Source organism: Ruditapes philippinarum, unplaced genomic scaffold, assembly GCF_026571515.1.
Source record: "Ruditapes philippinarum isolate M1 unplaced genomic scaffold, ASM2657151v2 ctg706_1_1_1_1, whole genome shotgun sequence".
Taxonomy (NCBI): Eukaryota; Metazoa; Mollusca; class Bivalvia; order Venerida; family Veneridae; genus Ruditapes; species Ruditapes philippinarum.
In genome coordinates this window covers 126794-151559 of record NW_026854344.1, presented here as the reverse complement: position 1 = coordinate 151559, position 24766 = coordinate 126794, and the positions used below count along the sequence as shown (strand labels likewise).

The 24766-nt window shown below is 33.8% G+C and overlaps 4 protein-coding genes across 8 annotated transcripts in view; 1 reads left to right on the top strand and 3 right to left on the bottom strand.

Moving 5' to 3' along the window:
- LOC132739879 (uncharacterized) overlaps positions 1 to 4903 on the bottom strand; it is a 49001-nt gene extending 44098 nt beyond the window's left edge. For all 3 annotated transcript variants that reach the window (XM_060727694.1, XM_060727695.1, XM_060727696.1), the window contains exons 1-2: positions 4710 to 4903; positions 4234 to 4255 (exon numbers count right to left, since the gene is read on the bottom strand). In XM_060727694.1, coding sequence (XP_060583677.1) covers positions 4234 to 4255; positions 4710 to 4765 — 78 coding nt within the window. In that variant the 5' untranslated portion in view covers positions 4766 to 4903. The remainder of the gene's footprint in view (positions 1 to 4233; positions 4256 to 4709) is intronic.
- A 119-nt stretch (positions 4904 to 5022) lies between these two features.
- On the top strand, positions 5023 to 11868 carry LOC132739881 (uncharacterized). 3 transcript variants are annotated; one of them, XM_060727698.1, is made up of 4 exons: positions 5023 to 5041; positions 7118 to 7246; positions 9147 to 9254; positions 10573 to 11868. In XM_060727698.1, the coding sequence occupies exons 3-4, from the start codon at positions 9157 to 9159 to the stop codon at positions 11792 to 11794; spliced, it is 1320 nt and encodes a 439-aa protein (XP_060583681.1). In that variant the 5' UTR covers positions 5023 to 5041; positions 7118 to 7246; positions 9147 to 9156; the 3' UTR covers positions 11795 to 11868. The 3 variants fall into 3 exon arrangements, with proteins under 3 accessions (XP_060583681.1, XP_060583683.1, XP_060583684.1); XM_060727700.1 differs by lacking the exon at positions 5023 to 5041 and having other exon boundaries at positions 7099 to 7246; XM_060727701.1 differs by lacking the exon at positions 5023 to 5041 and having other exon boundaries at positions 7140 to 7316.
- Positions 11869 to 15419: 3551 nt separating this feature from the next.
- LOC132739878 (uncharacterized) lies at positions 15420 to 19112 on the bottom strand. Its single transcript, XM_060727693.1, has 4 exons — positions 18954 to 19112; positions 18550 to 18697; positions 18159 to 18302; positions 15420 to 17570 (listed from the first exon to the last, which is right to left on the bottom strand). The coding sequence occupies exons 1-4, from the start codon at positions 19105 to 19107 to the stop codon at positions 17399 to 17401; spliced, it is 618 nt and encodes a 205-aa protein (XP_060583676.1). The 5' UTR covers positions 19108 to 19112; the 3' UTR covers positions 15420 to 17398.
- A 1072-nt stretch (positions 19113 to 20184) lies between these two features.
- LOC132739890 (uncharacterized) lies at positions 20185 to 24640 on the bottom strand. Its single transcript, XM_060727726.1, has 2 exons — positions 22412 to 24640; positions 20185 to 21923 (listed from the first exon to the last, which is right to left on the bottom strand). Exons 1-2 carry the CDS (start codon positions 24638 to 24640, stop codon positions 20232 to 20234), a joined length of 3921 nt encoding a protein of 1306 aa, XP_060583709.1. The 3' UTR covers positions 20185 to 20231.
- Positions 24641 to 24766: the final 126 nt, after the last annotated feature.

Sequence of the window (24766 nt, the reverse complement as noted above, 5' to 3'; positions counted from 1 at the left end):
CTTTCTTTACTACCATCTACACATTAAGGTTGTTCATCCCTGGAAGTTTAAGCAAAATCTGCCATCCGGTTTAAGAGGAGTTGCATTCACAAAATTTCTACATAGTATATAGTGAAAAAATCAACAAAGGGCCATAATTCTGTAAAATTTGGTCGCAGCGAAAATTCCTTCCTTTACTACCATCTACACCTGAAGGTTGTTCATCCCTGTAAGTTTAAGCAAAATCTGCCATCCGGTTTAAGAGGAGTTGCGTTCACAAAATTTCTACATAGTATCTCGTGAAAAAATCAACAAAGGGCCATAATTCTGTTAAATTTGGTCGCAGCGAAAATTCCTTCCTTTACTACCATCTACACATTAAGGTTGTTCATCCCTGTAAGTTTAAGCAAAATCTGCCATCCGGTTTAAGAGGAGTTGCGTTCACAAGATTTCGGGACGTACGGACGGACGGACGGACGGACGGACTGATGGACGGACGGACGGACGGACAAGTGCAACGCTATATGCTCCCACATTGTGGGGGCATAAAATGATTATGCTACATTCTAGTAAAGTGAGATTATCTTTTGATTCCCAATTTAAAGACTGTTTAGATGGGAATAAAGAGAGATTTTCTTCCTGCATTTATTTGTTGTATCATAATGATAAAGCATTACAAGGAAGGCTAAACAATAGAACCAGTGATTCCTTAGTTACACATATGATGCTCTTTCTATTAAAAAAATGAGCTTTATTAAGCTCAGAGTGCCTGCTTTCTTTGAAAGTAATCATCAAATTTGGTGAATTATAATAATGCAAAACATTTTCTTTTTTGAAAAGAAGTACAAAGTTTTCGATATTTCATTCTTAGAATGATACTAGTTGATCTAATGGTATGAGCAGCGGACACATATACAAGGAGTTGCAGGTTTGAATCCCCTTAATGCAGTATACATGATTCAAGAATGAGCCAGCAAGACGAGGGATTGAATAATGTCCGACAATCTCACAATGCAATTTTTCTATTTTGACACATTATCATTTTACAGAGAGGGTGATACATAATATTGTATTTGATTCAAAATAGTACATAATCAACTTTGAAATCAAATTTATTCTATGGAACCCTGCAAAATTAGAGTAATGCTTATTGAATATTTAAATGTCTTCTGTAGGGTGGTGTAAGGGGGTCATGACCCCTGCTTGAAGAATTTGCATTAAACATATTATCAAGGTCTCAATATTAACTGTTCCCCCTTCCCCTCTACCTCTGGAAAACTTGTAATATGACAAAACCTCTCTGGAATATGCAATAACCCTTGTCAAAATTTTGTGACCCCATCCGGCCAAAAAATCCTGGAGCCTGAGTCCCTTAAAAAAAAAGGTTCTTTTATTATAATATTTCTTTGAGAGAGTCACAATAAATTAAACATTTACAAAAAAACAAATGTATTAAAAACAATTATGCTTACTAAACAAATAATTTCACTTATATTAATACACACAATCAATACAATGCTTGTTATTCAGAAACAATAGATCTATATGATATAAGATATGCTTGCAGCATAAAAAAAGGTAGTGAAAATAAAAACCTAACGTTTATATTTGAATAGTCAAGTTTTTCACTATTGTACACAAAAAGCTTTCCATTTAATCAGTGAACAAAGGTCTAAAATTGAATACAAACTACTTCTTTTAATATAGTACAATACATGTAGTAAAAGTGTGGTACAATGATCAGATAAAATCAATGCTGAAAAATCATCAAACTCCCATTTTTACAAACAAATACTTTACAGTATTCAATACTCTTCCAGGCAACCATGTTTATACAATGAGATTAATAATTCACAAATCTTTAATTTAGTGTGATATAAATGTAGAACTTTACAGATGATATCTATCATGAAAGAGGGAAGTTTCCTTTCTACTTCAAGTCAATTTAAAAGTGAAAACAGCAAGCAGTTAATACTGTACTTCTGTAAGTTACTTGACAGAAATTTTAATCAAATTTATCTTTTAGCCCTTAAACCTGCTGAATTTATGTGCTGCATTTGTCCTACCTTGAATAGACTTACTGCGGAATTAAAAAAAATTCAGGTTTTTCCAAGCTAATCCCGGGTCACAAACAAACTTTTACAGTTACAGATTCAGAAATAAGCGCATCAGGTTGACCGTTAGTGTACTGGCAATCTCCTGGATCAGACCCCTGGATTAGACCATCTTACTTAAAGTTGTGATTAGAATTTCGTTATTTTACATGAGCAAATTATTGTTATTTCATATGTAGAGTGGTTAAAGTTTTAAACTCTGAACCAACAGTCCCTCACCATTATGGGTTTGAATCTGGCTTGGGACTTTGGATTCTTTTAAATTAAGAATAAGGAAGCAATCAGACTCTAGCTAACTGAACACAGGCAGTTCTACTTTAAAGTCCCTACTTGTGCCTGAAATAATGCATGGAGGTGCACATGAGGTCTTTCTTCACCAGTAAAGCTGTAAACCGTTTGTGTGACCTAAAAACCTAACAAATTGAACAACTTGTATTCTGTTGTATGGTATTTTTGTATGACTAAATTCATTGTCCAAAACAAATTATTTTGACCATTTCATTTTTTTCTTTCCATGTATCTATATATGAGAAAGATGAAAGTGTGAGTGATAACATACATCATTTTGTAGACAGGTTAATCTATATGATAGGAAAACATTGATACAAATTCACAATGTCTGAGATGACGTGAAGTACGTGACTTATTGATCTGAATTCATTCTTATTGATTCCTATAATACAGTGCAAACATTAATTTGTTGACACTACAATTTTCATTAATATTCATAATATATCTTGTAGAGATAGCGTTGGTCAAGTGCTCAATTGATTAAAATTCAAGATATTGCTTAAAAACACTTATGGGAAGTGGTTTAACCACTTTCATTTATCATTAATAGTACTTTTTATGGCCAGGAAAGGTTAGAAAAATCATAATACCCGAGTTGTAAAATGTAAAACAATATACAATGTATAATGCGTAATTTACTCTTTCAAGCAAAACATAGTATTTTTTATATAAATAAATCATATAAATATAATCAACTTGGTTATCATTTTTCTTTTGGTCAAACTGTTACTTTATAAAACTACATGTACTTAATAAGGAATGTCCCTATTCTTGTTTGTTACATGTATATCCCTTATTCTTTATACATTTTTGTATTTCAGTCTGTATTAAACAGTCTATGAACATTTTCGGAGCTTTTTGAATGCCATATAAGCCATGTAGGCTTAATCAGCCTAAACTATTTATTAAGACAGTGATAGAATAAAATAATTGTTTTTCATTAAGTTCTAATTATCCTTTGAATGTATCCATTGTACTAAATGTATACAAAAAACACACTTTGACCATCTAGGGAAAATAAGTTCTGGGGGAGGGGTGCATTCCCTTACCCCCCCCCCCCCATCTTCTCCTCCTTAAAAGTTGGCCTACATATAAATATACTGGTTGATTAAGCTACATTTTTGGATAACAAGTGTTAAAGTTAAGTTTCCTGTTAATTTAATCAGTAATTTTATAAATCTATGTTCTTTTTTCCATTAATAAAAAGTTCAATGTCCCAGGTGTTTTTTATCTATGAAAAGTTTACACACCATATAAAATGAATGTTTATATTTATAAAGTGTTTATTTATCCATTGAGCAATTTGGTGAATTAAACCTTTGATGTGTTAATATGATCTGCCTATATTCTAAAATCATTTCTTTTCACCATATACTACATTTAGAATTGAACAAAAATGCATTTATGATTTATGTTAACTGCTTAATATATTAATATAAAATAACTTGATGTATTTAAATCAAACAACTTGCACACACAGGGACAAGAGGATGTGTGATCTAATACTGCATATATTTGTTATAGCCTAATATAGAGATTTATTATTATTATTATCATTATTATTATTTTACTATGCTCAAATTTGATATTTGAAAACATTGATAATTGTTACACAGTCTCTTTGCAAATATCTATATCTCCTCCAAAAGAAGAGCAAATTCTTTACAATCATAATGTTATAATGAAACAAGCAAGGATGTCAAAGTATAAAGTGATATTTATTTATAGTTTTGGGGTTTAGCTGAAAATGGGGGGGGGGGAGAGGGTGTACTCTGGGTGGGGTAGTATATATTCAAGACTGATATGACAGAGTATAAAACACTTCTATAAATAAAGTTACCACACTTACCCCAAGAGCTCTGGACAAGCATCTGAAGAAAGAAAAAACAATTATACATTTTTTTTTGTATTTCTAACAAAAGATATTTTAAAAATATGTCTAGATCTACTACAGTACATTATTATAAATTTTAATGTGCCTAACAGTGAGTTACTGTTATTTCTGTATGAAGTATTAGTGACGATAAGAACATATACTGACAATACGAAGATATATTTGATATACATGTATATGACACCCCCGTGAAGTAATTAATACCTAAAACAGAAAATACTTAAGCAGAAATAGATTGGACTGGTTGAAGTTTGAACCCATTTCCCACTGTTGTGAAAACCGTATTTATTAAGTTTTATTGAATGAAAAAAATATTTAATACATAAATTTTTTTAATTTACTACTAAGGCATTTCGAGACCAGCTCCTGAATCTGTACATGCTGTAGTGTCACGTGTCGCGCTCTTTTAAAGCTACTTAATTAGTACTTACCCTAATTCATCCCATGCGAAAAATCCACGAAATCGTGGATATTGTAAATGAAACATTTTAAATCATAATTTCAAAAATAATCTAAATCCTTTCTGTATGCACATTATATCTACATAGTTTTAATTAATACGAGTTTCCATTTCAAACACTAATTCCACAGTGAAGAAGGTGTGTAGCAGACGGAAGTTATTCCTTCACGGTTAACTCCCTTTAATTGATCACATCTCGTTTACTAAACGCTTGCACAGGACTATTTAAAAAGGCGCCTGCTGTTTTTCATTTGAAAATTTGTATAAAAGAAAAATGAAATTTAATGTTTATATGGTTAACCAGTTAGTGAATTTCAATACTTCGTAGAGATAATATAATTGGATTTTTTTCCCATTGGCTGGCCGCTACTAATTGCTAGTTTAAAATGCATTGCACGTTAATACTCGCGTATTGAATATAGTTGTATTTACTTTTAAGTCTTAATTGGTAATATTAAGCACAGACATATCTCTTAGGACTGATATCTATCTAATATATCATACCGAAATAACTCTTTATGGTCCCGGTTGCTCCATATTTAACAGGAAAACTGCGTAGGGAAGATAAATGGCTCGTACAAACAAGAAAATTAGCAGATATAAAATAATAACTATTTCGCAAACTTGAAGGTAATTCGGTATGCTCTTTCTAAATAGTTACAATGTTTAAACAGCGTGTTACCGTGCAAAGCAGGATCATGGAAGAAAGATAACTCATTGTAACGCAAATATATAAAAAAAATCAGTTAACATCGTTAAATACCATTCAAGCTAGAGAACATGTACACCCAATCATTTTTATTGTTCTTTCTTACCTTAAATCATTTTTAAAGCCAAGTACTATAGGCCCCATATGTGTGAGTTTTGTTACTTCTATCTAACTGATAGTCATTCTTGTAAAATAAGTTATTGTTGTATCATAGTTTGGAGACCTTTCTGTTGAAAATGTGTCAGGGTTAAATCGTATACATATACATGCACAGTGCGTTAACTGGAGTGCGGGTATTAGTTACCCGCACTCCAGAGCATGCCCATTGATTGGCTCATTTTTGCCGGGGTTTACATATTGTGACGGCAGAGAAAGGGAAAGCGACAGAAATGTCATATTCAGATGTTCGTTCATTGGTTCATTTTTGCCGGGGTTTCATATTGTGACAAAAGGGAACGTGCTTTTATGTTTGACTATTATACAAAAGAGAAAGAACACCAAAACACTCGGCAATCTGATAAATACTCGGGGGCTACGCCCCCTCGTACAAATCAGATAGCCTCGTGTTTCGGTGCTCTTTCTATGTAATAGATATACCATTGCTGCGTTGACGATTTCTGGGTTTGCGTAAATTATACCATAATCACGTGACCTTTCTTATGCCTTAACCTCACGAGACGACGAGTGAGGTTAAGGCATAAGAAAGGTCACGTGATTATGGTATAATTTACGCAAACCCAGAAATCGTTAACGCACCAATGGTGTATCTGTTTTAACCTATAGCTCCGCCCAGAAACACTTACTCCTTCGATCTTCAAAACTGAAAATTATACCATAGTCTGGGTATGGTATAATTTACGGTTATTGGAAATTATACTTGGAAGAATTTTACATAAGAAGCGCTGAAGAGCTATAGGTTAATACTAATTTATTGCATCAGGGAAGACCCGTTGCTAATGTTGAGAGAACTTGTGGGTCAACCCTTTTGCCAAATATGTCATGTCATTGTATTCTAACTGACTGTCTACATGTATGTATATGTCTTATTTTTGGCAATAAAATATGTTTAAATCAAAGATAACTACATTAGGCTAATATTCATATAATACGAATAGTTACTTCCCTTTTCTAAACAGCATTGATCAACGCTATTTAAAATGTTTTCTGTTTGTTATGCTTTCTTCAAGAGGAGTGGTCTTATATCATATGTATTCTTACTTTTTTGTTTATTGTAATAACAAAATGGACTTATATGAAATATTTTCTTTTTGTTTTGCTTATTAAAGAAAATAGTGGTCTTATAAGATATATGTCTTACTATGAATAAAACAATGGACTTCAACAAAATAGTTTTTATTTGTTTTGCTTATTTTTAGAAAATACACATGTATTGATCTTATGTGATATATTTTAAGGCATGTTTTGTTTATCATAATATAACGGTGGACTTATACGATATATAAATATTTTCTATTTGTTTGACTTGTTTTATGAAAAAAGGGGTCTTGTGTGATATGTTTTCTGACGTGTTTTATTTATTTTTAAGATGTTTAGCGCATATATGGCTTATTTTGTTACAAACTTTTACAATTAACTAAGTCTACATCACTCTTTTCGTTGAATTGAGGTCGACGCAAACAACGTCATTTACATGTGTTGTTCTTACGTAGTTTGTTGACGTCATATTGGACGTTAGTGATAACATTATTGACGTTGTCAACCAGGATTGAAGACTCATTCAGGAAGGAACCCATGCTGATGTGTATCATGGCGCTTTATATAACTTAAACGCCACAGTGGTATTTTTCTTTTACTAATTATTATACACTAACATTTAGTTTGCATGAGAGATTGATCAAATCGGATAAAGTAAGGAATGTCAGTTAAATTAATAATATTTCAATAACACTTTTGAAAAAGAATTGTTGGATGATTACGTTTCAGTTAATATCAAACGCCGGTTTTCCTTACACAAATGTTCTGTTTGGTTTATACAGAATTTATTTTAGTTCGATTGTGTAGGACAATAGAAGCTTACAGATACACTTTTAAATCTGTTCCTGGAACTAATCAGTACTGAGCAATGAGTGTAAAGCTTCTTGCTCAAGGAAACAACGATTTGCCCCTGACGGTGTTTGAACCCATGCGGCTAGCGAGCATTATAGATTACTAGTCCGACGCGTTAACAATGTTTCCAGTTTTCTTTATTGTTATATCATGTATACTGTATCCTATTGTCTGATTGTTTATATTGTAATTCTTTTAACTCATCAAAAAGTATCTCCCGTAAATGTTAATGTTGTATTAAAGACCCACTTAGTCTCCGAAATGCTTTTTTTTCTCATTAAAATAAAATCCGAATATAATAACTGTTTCCAAAACGTTAATCATTGGTCATTTAGATTAACCATTCTCTTTGCTTCTTTGCTCTTTGACAGCTTGTAAAATTATAGTTATTTAGTATTTTGTTTCATTGCTGTGCGACACATTACTGCGCGTTATGTTCTACGTCTATGTCTAACATGCTCTAAAGTCTATCATAACACATGTTCGGCCTTTCTAAAGAATTAAAAATAGCATTGATTTCCGAGGCACAATTTGCCTTTAAAATAAGAACAGTTTACCGTAAAAAAGATCACATGTATGTTAACAATTGATATTTACTGTTTACTCTGCCATTTTGATGGTATTTAATTTATGAAATTAAGATGTTATCAATGTTTATGTGTTAATGTATTTAGATTTGTAAAATGATGTACATATAATTTTTATTTCTGGATAAGGAGATAATAATATTATGTTTTACTGGTATACTGTAGTTTGACTGCCAAATGGTCGAATGTCAGTTTAAAGTGTTTAAAGACCCATTATGCCTCATTTATGCTATCATTTTTATTTCTTAAAAACTATTTATTTTTGGTATCTTGTTACACTTTCCAACAATACTCATTTGCCATACACATGAAATATCTTTTGCTTCGTTTGCTCTGTTGGCAATTTGTATAATATAGTGAATAAGTATTTCGTATGGAAATCAAAATACTAATTTATGTCCATTTTGGCACCTTTTTTTCGACACATAACTGCACATTTAGCGCTACTTTCCTCAGTTATAAACATCTAACATGCTCTTAATCCATTATTACACATGTTTGACATTCCGCAAGAATGAAAAGAAATACGAATTTCTAAAGCATAATGTGCCTTTGAAGGCATTATGGCTCAGAAACAAATACATTTCTATGTCTTTAGAAAGGGCAAGTATGAATTGTATAATGTGTAAATAATGGTTTTCCAGACATCGTCGGATACCCACGATTGATAAACATGTTACATAACATGCTGATAAATGTTAATGGTTCGGCCGTGGGTATCCGACGATGTTTTCCAGAATGATAGATATTTGTTATCTGAAGAAAGTAGATGAAAATTGAAAAAAAAAAATTGTCATAAAAGTAGCAAAATGTAAACATAGTAGTATATTGACTTCCATACAAAAATTCTAATTCACTATAACTGTACTTATTGCCAAAAACAAACAGATGAAAAAGATGGCAATACCGTTAAAGTAAACCAAAATTAAAGAGAAAAACAAGCTTTTGAGAAATACAAATATAAGCATTTCTGATGCATAATGGGCCTTTAATTTTTCTTTTCTTTAAAAATTAAATTTTTATTCTATTTCTATGATATATTCAGCTATAAACAGATGTCGAGAGATTTGGCAACACGGCGATATAGCCAAGATTGCTGCACCAAAAATCGAAACAGCAATGCTAGGCAGACGAGATTGTCTGCTAAGACAAGGCAAGTTATTGATACTATATATAACACTCATTTCATAAAACCAATTATTTAAGATACGTAAACACGCGTAATGCATTTATTGTTGTTGTTGTTGTTGTTTTGTAGACTATTTTGAATATTCTACATTGCAACCGCATCTCCTCGGCCCTTTCCGTCAAACTACGTTATTATTGATAATAGCAAAGATACAGATAAAATTAAACAGTGAGTAAGCTTATTCATTCGTGCAGCCTGATCAGGCTCTTTGGTGTAGATATCTGAGATGATACCGAAATCCCTAAAATTTCTGTATAATATTTTTTACTAAATTTCATGCAGTATAAAGTCATTACACAATGGTTTTATAGAAAAATCAAAGGGCTGCAGCTCTATGGTATTTTCTGATCTTTGCAATCTAAATCATACCACGGATTTATATTACAATATAATGTAATATAAATCCGTGATCATACTTACTATCTGTATGTACTTTCCTGTATAAGTTTATTTTTATATACTATAATTCATCTTACGCAGCGACAGCGTTTTGATTTTCTTCTATAACAGTTTGAGATTGATACATATGGAATTTTGCATGAAAAAAAATTGCCTCGACTAGGATTTGAACCATAGGCCTCTCACACCCTCAACGAGACCGCTTACCTCTGCACCACGGCGAAATAATCATATGTACCTTGAATAAAAACGAATACATTATGTAATTCTAAATTGAGAATTTCCATTTCGTGTTTGCAATCCTTATTAATTTCGAGGTATTTTGTTCACGATAAACCTGTTGTTTAACACTGATGAAAATAATTTAGCGAAAATCTTCTCGCCAAAACAGTCCGACATGTATATATTCCACTACTCGACAGTCAGATTTATTTGTGTACTACGCTCTGGAGTATTCGGCAATCGACATAGCTAAAAATAGCATTTTCATTGATTAAAGTGATATTCATGATAATCCGAAGCTTTACGGAAATAGCCGAACATTTTTCATTGGGTAAAAAAGATATTCATCCGCGAAATTTGTGATTGTAACCTCATATTTCTATTGACTAATCTAAACTTTTAATGCACTGTAATTCGTTAAATGCCTACATTAAAAATTATTCTTTCTTTTAAATTGCTGTTTTTTAAGCAGTTTTGAGTGAGAACTACTTTGCGTTGTTAGGACTGTGAGGAAATTTTGTGTTAGACCGTGGATGTTAGCTATGTATTTACTGATCTTACGATCAGAAAATACAAAAACGCAGTCATTGTATTTTCTTTAATGTCTTTAATATTTTTAAGTATAAAAGAATTAATGTTTTATATTATATTTTATTAAAAGTGACGAGCACAACGCGGATAGTCGCCGCTCTCATGGTCAAGAGCAGAAACAGAGGCAACACGATTACCCTCACACATCTTTTGCCGATGATTCTAAGAATATGCTAACTGCAGCGGACGAATTAAACGATATAAACTTCGTCCTAATGAGGGAAAATATCGAAAAAATGAAACGGATTAAAATTTTGAAGAAGGTGAGGTGTTCATTTGACAACGTGTTCTCGCGGGTGCAAGACCTGACTGACGGTCTCAAAACGCAACTTGACGAAGCTTTGATAGAGCACAGAAAAGCCAACAAGATTGTTCATAAATTACACAAGCATGTGTCAGGAATGAAAGGCGATCTAGAAGGATTCCAATGGGAGGATTTGATAATTTCCAATATGGACGACATGGAACGAACACATTTACCAGAGCATAGACAGCAGAAGTTTGCAGTACAAGCAATAGAATCAACAACGTCTAGTCGACCCTCAAGTCTCCCTGATGTATTTAAAGTCGACAGTTCAGACAAAGGCCTTGCAGACGAAGAATTTCGCATGTCAAAAACCAGAAATATAAGGAAACTTGCTGTAAAGAAATCACAGGAGAAATCACAAACGGAAACAAACGGCGAACGCAGAAAAAAATATTCAGCAAACATTAACCGTGAAAATAGCGCCACGAGAGAAAGAAATATTTCGCAAACGACCCAATCATCTAATTCAAAGTTGTCCGTGACATCGGTAAACCAAAAACTGCGTAACAAAACAGAAGGCAATGAATCTGATACCCCAGACAAGTTTAAACAAATCTGTAACAAATCAGCAAAGAAATCCGCAAGAGATTTTGTCAAAACGACTATACCTGGAAGCCAACAAGACAACATTTCATGTAATCCAGAACAAATGGAAAGAAGAAACCAAGCCGCCGAGTCTTTACTTCCTTTAAATCAACAAAAAATGCTTAATCAGAAACGCACCTTTTCTGTAGCACCTTTCGACAAAGACCTCTTGAATAAAAGTCTGCATGACAGTAGGAATCAGAGAAAGTATGTCAGAAAGATCCCTAACCTAAGAAAAGATAAAATAGAAAATGAAATAAAGAACACAGAAGAGTGTATTCAGCCTAGAAAGATGGAAACAGAAAGTTTGAATAATAACACCACAGCACAGAGAGCGAGGAAACAACCAGGAAGAAAGATTATTAATAGACAGCAGGATAAAGATAATTGGAAAATTTAATTATATTGTTAATAAGTCAAAAATATTTCATTTAATGGTGTTTCTTATTTGGCTAAGTAAAAAAAAAATTTCACTTAAAAACCTTTCCTTATTCTTATTCTCATATCGTACGGTGTACAAAAGTGGTTCCATTGCGTAGTGACCCCCACACAATGGCGCTTTAGAAAACGCGATGCTTTTTCTGTAAAATACTGACTGCTCAACCCCCCCCCCCGGAACTTTTTAAGAAAAATGAACATCATTCCAAACTCCTGTATAAAAATGTCTAATCCACCACAGAACACATGCTCCCTTTACGTTTTAAAAATTGGTGAAATATTAGTGTTGTAGAGGAGTAAAATAGTTTGCTTTTACTGCTGCTGCCTTATACTTAGCTTGCCTTTTTTAACAGGTGGTTGAGAAGGAATGTGACTTGTTCCGCAAATCGTCATCTTTTCCGAATCGGGGTCATTATAATTTATACATGTATATTTTGACGGGAAAATTTCCCGTGATAAGCCCGAAAAGAATTATTTTCATCTTTATTATTTATTATGATATCTTTATTTTCAAACAATCGTGTATAAACGTTTGAATTTTTATAATATTTTTCAGTTTGAATGTTTTCATTCAGTAAAATTGGTATAGGTCATATATGAACGCTAATTAACACGCCAATAACAATTAGTCCAAAAACAAAAATAACTTTGATACTATAAAATGTAGTCTCTTCAGCGCATAAAAAATGCAATCCGGGCTGGAATACTTTTTACATATTTACTCTTTCCGTTTCCATTTCAACAATTTTACCAGGGGAAAATTCATGCATTGTTACATTATTGAATGATTCTTTTGGATAGAGCACCGGGTACTCTCATGCTTAAACTAGAGAACAGACCGAGAACCACACACTGCACACGACAAATGACTTTTTTCTCGCTAGTAATGATAATATTATAGTAACTTGTTTATATAAGGTCCACATGGCCAACTGCTCTATGATTCATCCCCTTCACTATTATACATTTGAAAAGGGACTCCACTGAGGTTTTTGACATGACGGGACTGGAAATAATTTTTTTGAGATTATTACTCCATTTGATGAAGATCTATACTAAAAACTATGCAAAATTTCAGATCATTAGCTCGCTCTGTTTTTTCCAGAATAATTATTACAAAATTGAAAAGCGTTTAAACCGAGAATAGCACAAACATATGATTTTTCAATGTATAACTTGTGTATTTCCTAGTTATGTCTTATTTATATTTCTGTTTAAAATGCTCATGTTTATCTATGTGAAAATTAAATTCTTATGTTTTAGGCTTATAAACCTCAGTGGAGTTCCTTTAAGTTATTACAGGATGCAGTTTTTGTCAAGCCGGCAAACAGCTTTTACCAAACATACAGGCTACAGTATATGGGTATTACTTAACCTTCTTCTACTATATTACTGGCTTCAAAAAATGAAAAACGTGTTTTGTAATATTAACCCCCAGGCCTTGAGTTTTGTCTCAAACCGCATGAATTCCATTGGTCAATATGAATTCTTTGCTGGTGTTTGAGTTGATCTTGGATGTGTTTTATAACTTTGGAGCCTTGGTTAACAACATCAACATCAATTTAGAAAGTTTACAATCATATCCTGTAGGAAAAATTTAATGTTCAAATATGATAAGACATACAATAGTCCCCTGTATTGCAATACCAGTTGTGATCATTTTTCAATTCATACTTTTTGATTTATAAATGGATCCATTTGGCAAAGCTATATTTTAACTGTTTCCTTTACCATAACAACGCGGGAGATAATTACAGATATCTATGCATTTGTAAACTTCCACAGTATACTTATGTTATCGCGGGGTACAGATTTTCGGACGGACGAGTAAATATTTTGACTTGGGTGATGGCAGACAGACGGAGGAAAAACCTTAAATCTCTTAAATTCAATCATCGGTAGAGACTAGCAAGCAGTCCACTAATTGATATACAATGTACAAGTAATTGATACCCCTTGCCAAAGGATACCAATCTCTAAAATCTGGTAATGAAGCGATCTTTTACGTATAGTTTACTCACAACTTTTGAGTCACAAATAATTCTCCTATAGTGAATAATGGGTCTCCTACCGCTTCCTTTTGTAATTTTCAACTTTAATCATAGTTACAACAACAACAACAATGGCGGGAAGACATTTTCGCGTAAATGATAAAGAGTCTGAGTTAAGGAGTTTCTGTTCAATTTGTGTTCTTATATTAAGCGCATTGTTATTACATGTACTAATAATAAATGAATGTCTAATATCTGTGTAGATATCATTTCATAGAAAACAAAAAATCTCATTTGTACAAGATGATTTTAATAACAAAATATAAAGATAAAGGACTGTATCAATTTGAATAACCAAGCGTAACAGAAAAATCGGATAATTCACAAATGTCGCCACAATTTATCGTTTAGTGGCATTAAGTTTAATTTACCAGTAAAATATTGCAAGCAAACTAAGTTACGATCCTCACATTGTTGAATGTTTTTTAAACGTATCATTCTGTACTGTAGGGCTGAATGTTTTCAAAGTTTCTCGTACCGTAGTAAATGATCGCCATGGCTGATTTTAAGGTATCATTCTGTGCTTTAGAATATGAAAGCCATGGCTGAATGTTTTCAAAGTGTCTCAGTACCGTAGTAAATGATCGCCATGGCTGATTTTTAAGGTATCATTCTGGACTGTAGAATATGATAGCCATGGCTGAATGTTTTCAAAGTGTCTCGTACCGTAGTAAATGATCGCCATGGCTGATTTTAAGATATCAATCTGTACTGTAGAATATGATAGCCATGGCTGTCATTTCACCAAGGCTGTCAGTATAAGCTTTAGGTTTTTATCAACATCACAGCATTTTTGAAGGCACCAGCCTATATAATTTATTCACCATGGCTGAATGCTTCTGCAGGCATTAGAATGTTATAAAATTAATAACTTTTATCAGACATTCTTTAAAAATAGAAAACAAGAGGACCATGATGGCCCTGAAGTCGCTCACCTGTATATAGGCCTCGGAGCGGGGCCAGTTTAAACCCCAGGGCTTTTATTTGAACAAACTTGGTAGACACCCATTAGAAGATGTTTCATGCTAAACATCTAAGGTCTAGCTGGTCAAGTTTTTTCTTTACACATATAGTTAAAAACAATGACACACCTGGGGCAGGGCCAGTTTTGACCCAAGGGCTTTTATTTGAACAATCTTTGTAGACACTTACTAGAAAATGTTTCATGCTTAATATCTAAACTCTAGCTATTCGGGTTTTTTCAAAAAAGATTTTTAAGTTTTTGCTATACACATATAAGGAAAATCAATGTCACCGGGACGGGGCCAATTTTGACCCTATGGCTTTTATTTGAACAAACTTTGTAGACACTAACTAGAAGTTGCTTCGTGCTTAATATCTAAACTCTAGCTATTTGAGTTTTTTCAAAGAAGATTTTTAAGTTTTTGTTATACACATATAAGGAAAATGAATGACCCCCGGAGCGGGGCCAATTTTGACCCCAGGGCTTTTATTACAACAAACTTGGTAGACACTCACTTAGTATCTAAACTCTAGCTATTTGTTTTTTTCAAAGAAGATTTTTTAAGTTTTTGCTATACACATATAAGAAAAGTCAATGACCCCGGGGCTGGGCCAATTTTGACCCCAGGGCTCTTATTTGAACAAACTTGGTAGAAATCCATTAGAACATGTTTCATGCTAAATATCTTAGCTCTAGCTCTTTGGGTTCTTTAAAAGAAGATTTTTAAGTTTTTACTATATGCATATAGGGAAAATCAATGACCCCCTGGGGCGGGGCCAATTTTTACCACAGGGCTTTTATTTGAACAAACTTGGTAGACACCCATTAGAGGATCTTTCAAGCTAAATATCTTAGCTCTAGGTCTTTGGGTTTTTTAAAAGGAGATTTTTAAAGTTTTTACTATATGCATATGGGGAAAATCAATGACCCCCTGGGGCAGGGCCAATTTTGACCACAGGTCTTTTATTTAAACAAACTTGGTAGACACCCATTAGAAGATGTTTCATGCTAAATATCTTAGCTCTAGGTCTTTGGGTTCTTTACAAGAAGATTTTTAAGTTTTTGCTATACACATATAAGGAAAATCAGTAACCCCCGGGGCGGGGCCAATTTTGACCCCAGGGCTCTTATTTGAACAAACTTGGTAGACACCCATTAGAAGATGTTTCATGCTAAACATCTAAGGTCTAGCTGGTCAAGTTTTTTCTTTACACATATAGTTAAAAACAATGACACACCTGGGGCAGGGCCAGTTTTGACCCAAGGGCTTTTATTTGAACAATCTTTGTAGACACTTACTAGAAAATGTTTCATGCTTAATATCTAAACTCTAGCTATTCGGGTTTTTTCAAAGAAGATTTTTAAGTTTTTGCTATACACATATAAGGAAAATCAATGTCACCGGGGCGGGGCCAATTTTGACCCAAGGGCTTTTATTTGAACAAACTTTGTAGACACTAACTAGAAGATGCTTCGTGCTTAATATCTAAACTCTAGCTATTTGAGTTTTTTCAAAGAAGATTTTTTAAGTTTTTGTTATACACATATAAGGAAAATGAATGACCCCCGGAGCGGGGCCAATTTTGACCCCAGGGCTTTTATTACAACAAACTTGGTAGACACTCACTTAGTATCTAAACTCTAGCTATTTGTTTTTTTCAAAGAAGATTTTTTAAGTTTTTGCTATACACATATAAGAAAAGTCAATGACCCCCTGGGCAGGGCCAATTTTGACCCCAGGGCTCTTATTTGAACAAACTTGGTAGACATCCATTAGAACAAGTTTCATGCTTAATATCTTAGCTCTTGCTCTTTGGGTTCTTTAAAAGAAGATTTTTTAAGTTTTTACTATATGCATATAGGGAAAATCAATGACCCCCTGGGGCGGGGCCAATTTTGACCCCAGGGCTTTTATTTGAACAAACTTGGTAGACACCCATTAGAGGATGTTTCATGCTAAATATCTTAGCTCTAGGTCTTTGGGTTCTTTACAAGAAGATTTTTTAAGTTTTTACTATATGCATATGGGGAAAATCAATGACCCCCTGGGGCGGCGCCAATTTTGACCCCAGGGCTTTTATTTGAACAAACTTGGTAGACACCCATTAGAGGATGTTTCATGCCAAATATCTTAGCTCTAGGTCTTTGGGTTCTTTACAAGAAGATTTTTAAGTTTTTGCTATACACATATAAGGAAAATCAGTAACCCCCGGGGCGGGGCCAATTTTGACCCAAGGGCTCTTATTTGAACAAACTTGGTAGACATCCATTAGAACATGTTTCATGCTAAATATCTTAGCTCTAGCTCTTTGGGTTCTTTAAAAGAAGATTTTTTAAGTTTTTACTATATATGCATATAGGGAAAATCAATGACCCCCTGGGGCGGGGCCAATTTTGACCCCAGGGCTTAGTGGTTTATGAGGAGATGTCATTTAAAGTAAAAGTTTACGGACGACGGACGGACGGCGGACGGACGGCGGACGAAAAGCGATCACAAAAGCTCACCCTGTCACTTTGTGACAGGTGAGCTAAAAAACACAGTTTTTGACTCCTAATACTTTTTATATGTGGGTTGTTTGAAATGGAACGCTGGAGCCGGCGAATCTCTGTCATCATCATTGATACCCTGACCGGCAAACCTCCAAGGTTTGGGTGAAAAGTGAGACATCCTGGAGGACCCTGGCTCTGGTACAGATGAAAAAGGCTTCTGATCTTCCTTCTCTCTGAAAAAGAAATTTTGATATGTAAGCCAAATTCATCTAGCCGTCATATATATATATTATAATAATTCTCTTTCACGCATTTCCATCGTTCCACACCAGTGATAATGATTCTTTATTAATTAACTTTTCAAAATTAGGCACGTTTTCACTTTCAAGAAATGTAAGGCTAATATGAAGTTTACCACGACATTATGAACATAAAACATTGTCAAAAAATACGACTTTTATGTTGTAGGATTTTGATTGACTCTCCAGCTCGGCCATTATGAATGTGCTTTTTTTATTGAAAAAAAGTCGCCATTTTGAATTGCTGCAAGGTAGGTTTCCGAGACATTTTTAAAATAAGAATCTCGTTTGCAATGCTTCACAACAACGGAATTTCACATAAGTTATTTTTTGTTCACTTAGTGTTTAACTTTTTTAGATTATGTGTAGTAAATTAATGGAATTGTCAATAATTGTTTTCTTAATGGCCTTGTTATTGGGCTTTAGACTCGGCCTTTGCCCTCAGGCAAATATCTCATTTTTAAGCCCAATAACAAAGCCATTATGAAAACACTTATTTATTAACATCATATTAGAACTTACACTTTCTTGCAGCATGTGCAGCATCTGTGTGCCAGACTTGTATCGCTTTTACTACAGACATTATCCCTCCAGAAATAACAACATGTCAGACTTACTAGTAGTACTAGACCACCCACAGTTCCCCATAATATCAGTTGCTCTTTCCTGAAATATACATTAAATCATAAAATGTTAAAGATATATTATAAAATTAATATTAACAGCTTGCTTTAAAAAAAACACGCTCCAATAAAGAAATAACTTATTTATTTGCTGCCTTATAAATAAATTTTTTATAATGTTAAGCGAGAATCTGTCCGAATTTTTCAATTTATACCAATAAACTTCAAAACTCGACCAATACGAGTAAATGACGGCCAATACCACGTGATTATGCTAGTGTAATATTTACCATGTTTTCTTTGACTGCGACTCGCAGCACGTGAACTGTTCATTCTCCTCACAACACTCGGGTTTACTCTCATCATCACAAATATACACATTACCATCTCTATCACCCAGTGATTCTTCTCTGTAACATGTCGTCCCCTGTACCATCGCTGTATCGGTATAATAATAAAAAAAATAATAATTATAATAATAATAATGATGATGATGATGATGACGATGATAATAGGAAAACTCAGGCGTTCGAATCCGTAACCCATACGATTTCACTTATCGTTTAATCGGAAATTTGAAAATTTATAATGCTGTGATCGGATAACAATAATCTAACAATTAATTTAATTTTAATTTTGACACTTCGTTCATTAAAGAAAATGAGCTTATATTTACCTGGAACTTAGAACTTACCATTCTGACAACTTATCCAACACAGTAAAGCCGTATAAATTAAAACAGCTTCCATTTTTAAAGTATCAATAGCGCGTCTGCTTTTGATCTTGATTCTGTCGCAACAGATTTCAATTAAAAGGCTATGAGCGGGTAGAATCGATAAGGTTCCCATAGCGCGAATCAATCGATCCTCTGTACCAGTCCAACCTGGTTACTGTTTACAAATCTAGCTTTTTCATTCTTGTCATAAAGGCAATTGATTTATTCCAGAATTTTACATTAAAAACAAACACAATATTTGTCTACGTCTTTCAGGTATTCATGTATAAATGTACAATTAAAGCTTACTCTACAGGAATCAAATAAAAGCTGAAATAATACGGTCATTGAATGCTGGCATTGTATACTTGCTATAAACATGGTCGATAGAAGTCGACTGTGATGGTAAAGAAAAAGATTTGCTTTAATCTTTTAGTAAACAACACAAAAGAGTAGCAGTTTTCACACGATATTCAATATTTCTGTATAATTTAGCAATAAAAGTTCTTATCATATTGATATAATGTTAAAGGTCCCAGGCCAATATAAAAACAAGGCCAAAATGACAGTCTCCTGTCCAATAACGAGGCCAGTATGACAGTCTTCAGTCCAATAACAAAGCTATTATGTAAGCTCTTAATTACAACAATATCATAACGTTGACATACTTAAGAAGTTAATACATCGTACATGTTACTGTTTACGGAAAATAATTAAATGTACGACGTTAAACTAAGTAATTCACTTTCTTATAAAATATACAGGGCATTTTTAAAGTAAAATATGTAGAATTTACATGCATTTATTTTAAAGACGGTGTCTTTTTTCAAGTGGACACTTTCAATATGAAACAGTTAACAAATTCAAGTTTTGTATGATTTATTCACATTATTTACACTTCTTTAAATAATGTATGACAATTAAGTTCTGCTCACAGACATAAAAGCATAATTATAAAGTATAAAATTCAGTTCTTAACATTATTTTTTCAACTCTGTCTCAAAAAGCTGTTTTGTTTATTGAAAAATATACATAAACAGACAGACAGGTTAACGTTATATACAGGTGGCCGCAAATGCAGTTTTGTCTTGGAGCAGTTATACGGTAATATGTAATAGATTTATTTCTGAAAAAATTAAACCCCGTCATAGAAAGGTGGTGACGGCAATATCATCACAAACGAACACGACTAAAAAAAAAACAAAAAACAAAACAAAAACAATCATTAACAGAAATCGTTTTGACGAACAAAAACTTTTATTGATGTGACCTTTTCAGAGACTGACCTCTGCTCAAAGTATCTAGATTATTTGATACAGTATTCGTTTCTTGTTTTCCTGACAGGGAACGTTTGTACAAATTTAAGACACGCCTGTTACATGTGAAAGAAATGAAAATAAAGAAACCTTGCATCGCATTTGTGAATGTCGCAATGAAAGAAAACACAGACAATGGAAATAAAGCGTCAATAAACAACAAAGGCCATGTCATACCCGTTAATGTACAAAGCTTGACATAGATTGCCAATGTACTGCGCTCTTCCAAGTTACAGCGAAGTGTTGGTGAATTATAGATAATATAAAAAGTTTTTACGTAAAAAATTGTATTTGACACAAAAATCAAACAAGAGGGCAACACGAATGTGACGATAACGTAGTACAAGTCGTCCAGAAAGCAACGGTAGAGACCATATCCGGTAATACCACGAGCTGCCATATTCACCGATAGGACTGCTAATATTACCAAAAAGGGACTCCCATACACATAAATTGTATATTTAGGAAAAACTGATTTTGTTTGGCTTTGGGTAAGCATTAGCCGTCCCGAAAATACTTTATACATATGAAAAGAGCAAACATTTAAAGCAAAAAATGTAGCAAGCCAAAAATAGTGAGCGCACACACCTACTGCTTGACATTGAATAGTTGGACCGCTAGAGTCTGAACTTGGAGACTCGTGAGGAAACTGAAGACTTGCCTGAGCTAACAAAAGACAAAATGCCAAGTTCATATTGTTTCTGCCAGGGACAGTCCGCAAAACCTTCAACATTGAGTAAGTTAGTAAGGTAACAGTAAGACTTAGCAATGAGACAATATTGCAACTTGTACTGAATAAGAAATATGCTTTCTCTAGGTCTTTTCCTTGCCTTTGATATACGTGTATATGCTCGGGAAAGTGTACGTCATTCTTACACACCCATAGTGTTGTTTGCACGTTGATTGTATTGACGGTTTCAACACTATCAATAGGGACAGATAGTTCATGACTGAGATAATTGAACACAATGTTCCCAGATGTTCTATCAATTGATGTATTGGTAACTTTGATCTTAACATGAGGGCAAAAAAGTGTTTTCTTTACGTTAACAGGGTAGTAAATTGTATTATCATACTCATACGTATCATTTGGGATGATGAGAGATTGTTCACTACAGAGTAAACTATCTTTGACAAACGTTTGAGGACTAGGACATAAAACTTCCGGAGTTACTCGGAACATGCGCGTTTGCGTTAGATAGTACAACTGCGTTTCAATGTGAGATTTTTGGCTGGACAACTTTACGTTTACACTGATATTTACATCAATTCTGGTATTTTGTGAAATTTTGAAAACATCAAAATCATCGTGCATGTTGTGTGTTTTTGCTGTACAATTGTATACCTTAACGCTGCAATGCATATACGAAGACGCAGTTTCATTTCCCAAAATGTCTTCAACAACTTTGTACATGCCTTGGCAAATGCTTTCAGTTCTTATTTCCATAGTTTTATCTATTATTGGAAGCTTTCTATGGCCTATGCCTATTTCCGTTTCATGCATACTCCATTCACATGGCTTGAGGGTCAAACGTAGCAGGAATGTGGTGTTAATAACAGATTCAAACACATTGGTACATGTGTCATTTTCAAGAAGTCGACCACTGCTACAGTACAGACGTCTACATAAACCCTGAAACACAAAATTAGTTATGAGTTGATGTTTTTATGAACTTCTTTTCTGTAATGATATTTACGCCGTTTCTATCACTTATCAAGAATACATGTGTCTCAGATTGGAGACTGATTGTGTGGCAATCTCTAAAATGTACCGAAATAAATAAGAATACATCAAAGACCACACATGCAGATGGGTTGGCTATCTGTTACTTTATATATGTGAGGGCCTGGTTTAGGTAGCTGGTTTAAAAGCAGAAGTAAAAATCGACTGTAGAACATGTTTGTGCAGTATGTTTCCGTCAGGTTGCCTTGGTAACAAGAAACAAAGACGAATACACGATAGAAAAAATATTGCTAGAAAATCAAACAAGTTTTATATGTAATATATCTTAGTATTTATAAATGAGATATGTCAATAGCAGAATACACTAAAATAGAAACTGCATGATACAATTGCATGAAGAAAAATTGAAAAAAAGCTAAATAAAATAGATGGCCTACCATTTCAATGTCAAATGTTCCATGTCGGCATTCTTTGTAATCTATCTGTTTTAGACGCTCAAAATCGAGGTTCCTAATGTTGAACAAGCTTCTGTAACTGTTCAATACTTTAAAGTTTGAACCAGTTCGAGCGTACTCCAGCCAGACATCATCTTCAACAAAGCACATATACTCATTCCATATGGTCGAATCATTATGACTTCTACATTGGATAAGTGTACTTATTCTCGTGTACCTCCGTTCGAGGAGTTTATTGCAAGTATCGCACTGTACATATTTACGCGACATAGAATTAACTACAAATGGTAATTCATTGTCGTTACATAATTTGTCAATATCTTGTCCATTGCCTGTTGATATTGAGTCATGAAGGCAAACAAAATCTAGTTTCTTCTGTACAATGGTTTCAGTATTTAATGTGCATTCATCATACCTTAATAAACGGTCATTCAATGCAAATGTCACTTTACAATCGTGATATTTAATTGCCTCTATGACATCTGGAACAGTTGGAAGTAGTTCTATCTCTAAAAACTGTTTACATCGCGCTCTCAGGTATACGTTAACGTCGCTTACGTCGTTTACATCGACATTACATAAAGCACAGTATATATTCCTAAATGGTAGCAGAGATGTGTCGCTTGTTGTTACCGGAATGTTTATCAAATAGTCAGAATCATCGTCACTGCTGCACTTAAGTTTGTAATTGTTGTCTTCAATTCCAGGGAGACATTTGTCTACAACTATTTGACTTATCTCCTCATCAGATGTTTCAATATCGGGGTTGATGAGGACAGGGAAATGTGATTCTTGAAGGCATGAGTGTACATTATATTGTAGGTATTTATCGAAGCAACATTGCAGAGTTTTTGAAAGCAGACAAGTTTGGTTACAAGTGCAGTATGGTACACATCTATTTTTCCATATTGTAATATTTAAATCATGATGTGATCCAGAGCAGACCGGATCAAATGGACACATTTTAGACCAGTCTTTAGTCAATGTTTGTTGGTTTTTGATGTTTACTCTCTTTATTCCATCTCTTTCACCAACAACAGTTTTAGCAGGAACGTTTACCTTCTTCGTGTCTTTAACAAAAAGTTTCAAGAGACTCTCAACTCTTTTTCTAAAAGCATCGGCTGTAAATTTGCTATTGATTTCATTAGCAAGTGTTACTTGTAACAGAAAGGATTTGGCACCAGAGCCAATTATTTCAAATTTTCCTATGTTTGAGTAAATATGTTCAGTCAGTTTATCATTGCACGACAGACAGTATGCGTTTCTATATGGACTCAGTCGAGGCTCAATATCAGAGGATTTGCACATTTCCGGTATTGAAGAATTAGTTTGAGATAACAGTTTGGTTTGATTAAGTTCATCACCTTGTGGAGAACCCTCATTACATGTACTTATAAGTGATTTCTTGTCTACAGATCGAGTGGAAACGACGCTTGGGTTGCAGATGTAACAATATAGGTTTTTAAAGTGTTTATACCCTCTGTTAAATCTTCGACAAGCCCAGTCAATATCATTATCAAAGTGTTTCCATAAACCCGTTACGTTGCACTTAGAGATTAAAGGTGATTTATGCAACCGTAGATTACTAAACTCTCTGGGAACCAAACTTGGAGGTCTGTGCGGGCTTTGAGGTTTATACAGTATGAAACAATCGTTGAGAAGATTAAATCGGGTTTGTGCTCGATTTGCGTTTGGACAATCAAATACAAGTTTCCAGTCGATCGTATCAGGCTCGCCGTGGCAATGTGCGCAAAATGAATTTTTGTAAATAATTAGAGTGTTTATTGAAGTAACAGGGCTCGTTCCTAAACGTTCACACTTCAGTTTTATTTCATCAATAATATCGTATGGACAATGGTCGACTAGTAGATAATGTTGATATACACCTTGCTTAGGATAAACCGATGGATCAAACAAAGATGTTGCTAAATATCCAAAGGAACTGGTGTGACAACAGTTGTCAAGAAGTTGGCATTCCAGCGTATCTTTACAATTTTCAAGTAAACACTCCCCTTTTTGAACCGTTAAATTCTTATCTTTCTTCCATGCATATCTTCCATTAAGAATTGGGCATAGTTTTTCATATTGAATAAAAAGATTTGTTTTGTTTACTTTGCCGCCATTTGTCTTAAAACTGTTCCATATATCATTGACATCAGTCCTCACGTGACATATAGCCAATATAATTAGTGATCCCACCAAGTAATTCATGGTAATCTGAAAACAAACAAGAATCATCTTTTTAAAAAAAACACTCGGCCAAAGTAAAACTGGTTAACATGCAAAATTATGTTATTTCTTAGTTTTCAATACAAAATGAAATGTTAGCAATGCTTC

Coding starts and splice junctions, on each gene's coding strand:
- LOC132739881 (XM_060727698.1), top strand. CDS start 9,157: ATGTCGAGAGATTTGGCAACACGGCGATATAGCCAAGATTGCTGCACC. Junction 9,255..10,572: donor AGATTGTCTGCTAAGACAAG/GCAAGTTATTGA, acceptor TTTTATTAAAAG/TGACGAGCACAACGCGGATA.
- LOC132739878 (XM_060727693.1), bottom strand. CDS start 19,107: ATGGGAACCTTATCGATTCTACCCGCTCATAGCCTTTTAATTGAAATC. Junction 18,698..18,953: donor TTGGATAAGTTGTCAGAATG/GTAAGTTCTAAG, acceptor ATACCGATACAG/CGATGGTACAGGGGACGACA. Junction 18,303..18,549: donor TCGCAGTCAAAGAAAACATG/GTAAATATTACA, acceptor TGTATATTTCAG/GAAAGAGCAACTGATATTAT.
- LOC132739890 (XM_060727726.1), bottom strand. CDS start 24,640: ATGAATTACTTGGTGGGATCACTAATTATATTGGCTATATGTCACGTG. Junction 21,924..22,411: donor GAACATTTGACATTGAAATG/GTAGGCCATCTA, acceptor TTTGTGTTTCAG/GGTTTATGTAGACGTCTGTA.